The sequence below is a fragment of the Centruroides sculpturatus genome, unplaced genomic scaffold (assembly GCF_000671375.1).
Source record: "Centruroides sculpturatus isolate CEXI.00-Female unplaced genomic scaffold, Cexi_2.0 scaffold1090, whole genome shotgun sequence".
Classification (NCBI taxonomy): Eukaryota; Metazoa; Arthropoda; class Arachnida; order Scorpiones; family Buthidae; genus Centruroides; species Centruroides sculpturatus.
Window position 1 is genome coordinate 61309 of NW_019385317.1, and position 5516 is coordinate 66824.

General features: G+C 32.2%; 1 protein-coding gene across 1 annotated transcript; it reads left to right on the top strand.

Moving 5' to 3' along the window:
- The first annotated feature begins 3533 nt into the window (after positions 1-3533).
- LOC111637567 lies at positions 3534-4631 on the top strand. The gene has a single exon (XM_023383074.1). It carries the CDS (start codon positions 3566-3568, stop codon positions 4595-4597), a length of 1032 nt encoding a protein of 343 aa, XP_023238842.1. The 5' UTR covers positions 3534-3565; the 3' UTR covers positions 4598-4631.
- The last annotated feature ends 885 nt before the right edge of the window (positions 4632-5516 follow it).

Sequence of the window (5516 nt, forward strand, 5' to 3'; positions counted from 1 at the left end):
TTAGAATGTATTAACAATAAGCCAAAATTCATTAAATTAAAATAATACCAGCAGAAGACATTTTTAGGTATATAAGAGATTTCTGTAGAAAAGATATCTAGAAAACATTTCTTTAAAGATATAACTTTGATAAATACAATAATATCTGAGTAAATTAAAACATATATACTAAATTATGGCTTATTGTTAAAATATTTTCTCATAACCACATTCTAAAATTTAAATAATACCACCTTTGCTAGTCATGATCTTTAGTCGTTATATTGTGTATTCTGCTTGCGTGCAGTAAACATATAACACTATATAAGTAGTATACATATGACACGTACCAATCACAAAATTTGTTTGACACGTACTAATCACAAAAATTAATTTATTTTTTACAATTACTTATATACTAATTACAAGTACCAATCACAAAATTCGTTTGACACGTACTAATCACAAAAATTAATTTATTTTTTACAATTACTTATATACTAATTACAAAATTATTTTATATATATATAATTTTACAATTACTTATATTTCACAATTAAATGTGATTGGACGGTTGTTTCATATAAATTCAATTTTAATACATGTTAGAATTTATTTTAAAGATTGAATCAGTTATGGAAGCATACGGTTTTATTATTACCTACGACGGAGACAGAAATTATTCTGTATCTCCTCGCTTGTATAAGTCTTTGGATAGCTGTATTGCTGCGGTAAATAATTTTTCTTTTGATATTCCCGATAATTTTCCAATTGTTTTGCGTTATTTTAAAGTTAACGGAGAAATGTGGAAAGGAAATGGAAGGTTTGGATTTGTAATTGTTGACGAGGACGGAAGAATTAACGAAGTAAGTAATAACTTATATTATTCGTTCGAGGACTGTTCGGATGTTATGAACGAAGTTTATGTTGAAAAGAACAAGAAGAATATATTAATTTTTAGAGAGATAAATTGTGGATCAAAGCATTATAAATTTACTAAAGTTCATAAAATCGACTGATGATGTATTTCAAGCATCCGAGTAACTGTATAATCGCTGGGCCGTCACAATGTGGAAAGACAACGCTGGTAAGAAAAATTATTCGCTGTAAAATTTATGAAAAATCGTTAAACAAAATTTTATGGTGTTGTTCTGTATATTTACCGTTTTTTCATGACGAAAAAAATATTACATTTATGTATGGTTTACCTGAATCCGTGCAAGGATGGGATTTAGTAATAATTGATGTTTTGATGCACGAACTCAGCTCAAAAACTGCATTTCTCTTTACTACAGAGTCTCACCATTATAACGTAAGCGTGATCCTGATAATGCAGAATTTGTTACCGAAAAATAAAATTGAGGGATATAACTTTAAATACTCATTATTTGATTTTGTTTAAAAATAATCGTGATGAAAGTCAAGTAAGTTGCTTGGGACGGCAAGCTTTTGCAGGAAAATGTAATTTTTTTATGGATGCGTATAAAAAAGCAACGGAAAAGGATTTTGGTTATTTGTTATTGGATTTTCACCCAAAAACAGACAAGAAACTTTCGGTGCGAGATTCGTGTTTTCCGGATGAACAAGGTATTTTTTGGCTATACTTACCGATAAAATGAAGAACGTAAAGAAAAATTACCATATGCTGGCGCTTTTAGCTAAAACTACTCCGTCTCAGCGAAGAGCAATATTGAAAGAGGCTACTCCCGATCAAGTTAAAGTTTTGTGCGAAATATGCGATAATTTGCGGAGAGGAAATATACCTGTCAACGTTCATAAATTACGAAAATATAAAAAAATAATCCGGAAATTAAGTGAAAAGCACGTTCCTTTAAATACCAAGAAAAGAATTTTAGTTAATCAATCTGGTGGATTCCTTCCTCTTCTACTGGCGCCATTATTGTCTATGGCAGGAGGATTAATTGGTAAAGTAATAGGAAAAAGAATCTAATGGCAAAGCAAATGGCTTTAGTCCCTCCCGAACTGTTAGCAGCATATCGGAAACCTGAAATAAGAATTGGTAATAATATTGAAGAATTACTCGAGAGCACCGATTTATCCGACGATAGTAAAGTTAAATTATTAAGTCAACTGATTTCGAGATATCAGAGAACGATTCATGCACCAAAAGAACCAGTTAGAGTATCCGTCGTACCGGACGAAAATCAAGAAGTGTCTTCTCCACCCGAAGAAAAACCCGATGATAATGGGGAGGATGTAATTGTTAAACAAATTACTATATCTGTCCCTCAGTTATATCGAAAATATGTACCGCATTTAATCGACAGACTGAGACAAAATCATTACGGATGGAATGAAAAAGGGGAATTGACAATCGGCGGTAAGCCAGTTGCTGGAAGTCATATGGTGGATTTAATATCTCATTTAATGAGAAATAGAAAAACTCCATTAGCTCCTTCCGGTTTTAACGAATTTTGGCAAGCCTTACGAGAAATAAATATTCCTAAAGAGTGGATTGGAAACAAAAGTTTGGCGACTCTACCCGAAATCGGCGAGCAACTAAGATATCAACCGACACCTGTTGAAAGTCCCGAAGAAATTTTTTCTTCAATTTCTCCGAGAATATTTTACCAGTGGAAAAAATCATCTACGAGAAAGAGGAAAAAGAGTCCTGAATGGAGAAACTTTTAAAATCGATATATTATAATCCTAAATCTTCGGCATCGTTTGGAGGAGTGAGTAAACTAGCTAAAGCTTCTAATTTACCGAAATCTGTGGTCGAAAAATGGCTGTCTTCGCAACCAGTTTATTCGCTTCATAAACCTGTAAGAGTTAAGTACTCGCGAAGAAAAACTAAAGCTTTTTATCCTAACGACCTATGGCAGGCCGATTTAATCGTGTTAAAGCAATTTTCTAGATATAATAATGGAATAAAATATTTATTAACCGTAATTGATGTATTTAGTAAATATTGTTACGTTGTGCCAATAAAGGATAAAAAACCTAAGTCTATTTTGGAAGCTTTTCAAGTTATTTTTAAACGAAATATTCCAAAAAATTTGCAAACCGATAGGGGGACCGAATTTTATAATAGGTTAGTAAAAAGTTTGTTTAAAAAATATAAAATTAATCATTATTCGACTCATTCGGATACTAAAGCTTCCGTGGTCGAGAGATTAAATAAAACTTTACGAAATAAAATATATAGGTTATTTACTTACCGTAATTCTTATCAATATATCGATAAATTAAACGATATCGTAAAAGGATATAATAATAGTTTTCACAGAAGTATCGGTATGGCTCCATCTGAAGTTAATCTTTTGCATTACGGTACAATTTTTGATAGGCTGTATGGTATAAAAAGAAAAGATAAATTTAAATTTAATATTGGTGATTTAGTTCGAATTTCGAAAATACGTAAAACATTTAGTCGTGGATATCTGCCGGGGTGGACGAAGGAAATATTTGTTGTTCACGATCGATTTATATCGCATCCTCCGACTTACGTATTGAAAGACGCAAATAACGAAATTTTGAAAGGAAGGTTTTATACCGAAGAATTGCAAAAGGTAACAAAATGATGCAGTCAGACTTTTTTGTCACGTTGATAAGTAATGCAAGTATGGACCTGTTTCCAAAAAATACTCAGTCTAATTTTATGGTGAAAATGAGTCCCCCCATTAATTTACATGGAAATTGGGCAGTTGGACTTAGTGAAGTTATTATTCCGAGAAATTGGTTTAATATATCTAACCACAATAACGATTACGTTGTTACGTTCGAAGAAATTATAAAAGAAAAAGATGAGCCGTTGCCGGATAAATCATATTTGGTTCCTTTGATTCCTATTAAAGATAAAGAAAGTAAATTGTTTGATGGAATAAACGAAAACATACTTTCGTTAACGAATTCTAATTTGGCAGAATTTATTTTTGATGAAGATAAACAAACCGTAGACGTAAATATAAAAGATGCACACGAGTTGCACATTACGGTCGAGCATGCGTCAAAATTACTTTATATGCTAAATTTACCTAACGAAGATATCGTGCTAAGGGAGAATTCAACTTATAATTTTCGATTATCGACGAAGGCCTATTCCAATCAATTTTTTACTTTAGTGGAAAAAAATAGAAAAAAAGAAGTAATTAAGAAAACTTATAGGGATGAAAAAATCTTTATTCCTATAGGATTATATTCGTCTCCTGAAAAGTTTTTAGGAATTTTTAAATATATAAAGCTAGCTTTACTACCGAATAATAAAATTATTTTAAAAGTTCCGTCGAATATCTCTGTAGAATTCGGAAATGAATTAAAAGATTTCTTAGGATTTACAACTGCAAAATATCCACCAGGGGAATATATAAGTCACTATCCGATCGAAATGTCGGCCGGAATATCAGAAATTTTTATTTATTCGAATATTATTTCCTCCCATCACGTTGGAGATATAACAGCACCGTTATTAAGAGTTACACCTGTTATGGGAGAAAAAGAAGATCAGATATTTAGAGTTTATTCGACACCTTTGTATTTTCCTGTAAAGAAAAATTATATAGATTCCATAGAAATTGAATTGAGATCTGCTGGAGGAAAAGAAATTGTCTTTTTTGGTGGAAAAACGTTATTAGTTTTATCTTTTAAACAGTTATAAATACTACCCAGTTTTATTTCTAATGTTAGTTCGTCTGTGAGAAGTACAAAATGAAGCTCGATCCTAAAGTTTGTATAAATTATTACTGCAATCAAGCAGGAGGAACAATATGGACTCCCGATTCATACATGAGGAAAATGATGCCGGGAGGAGGTTATTTTGCAGGACCTCAAATTCAACGAGGATACGGATTTTTCGGAGATTTATTTCGTAAATCTATTCCTATTTTGAGTAAAGTTGGAAAATATCTAGGACGAAAAGTGTTAAATTTCGCATCAGGCGTCGGATCGGACGTAATTGCGGGGAAATCGTTTAAAGAATCGGCGAAAACGCATCTAAAAGACATCTCTTCCGAAATTAAAGACGACGTAGTTAAAAAAGTACAGGGTGGATCGGGTATAAAAAGAAGAAAACGATTGAAAAAATTAATCCAGTCTCGGAATAAAAGAAGGAAAGCGCGCGATATATTCACGGACTAAGAATGGACCCGCGTTCCTGTCCTTGCACCAAAAGTGAGTTGGACCTATTTACCACCGTTTCGACGCAATTGGCTATCGACAACACATCAGAGGTCATTGTACATCCCATCGCCATCATCTCGGATAGTCGTGCTCCTATCGAATTTTACGTATCCGGTTCAGGTGAAAATTATATCGATTTGCATTCAATTTATCTTCACGTTCAAGCAAAAATTGTTAAAAAGGATGGAACAGATATTCCGGCCGATGAAAAAGCTGCTCCAGTTAATTATTTTTTAAATAGTTTGTTTTCTCAATGCAGTGTTTTTCTGAATGACAAACAAATTATTGCGCAAACTAACTACCAATATAAGGCGATTCTAGATGCTTTATTATTTTATTCAAAAGACGCGCAAAAAACTTTTTTAACATGTGCATTATTTTATAAAGATACTGCACAA

Excerpts from the sequence above, each read along its gene's own strand:
- LOC111637567 (XM_023383074.1), top strand. The coding sequence starts at position 3,566 with ATGGACCTGTTTCCAAAAAATACTCAGTCTAATTTTATGGTGAAAATG.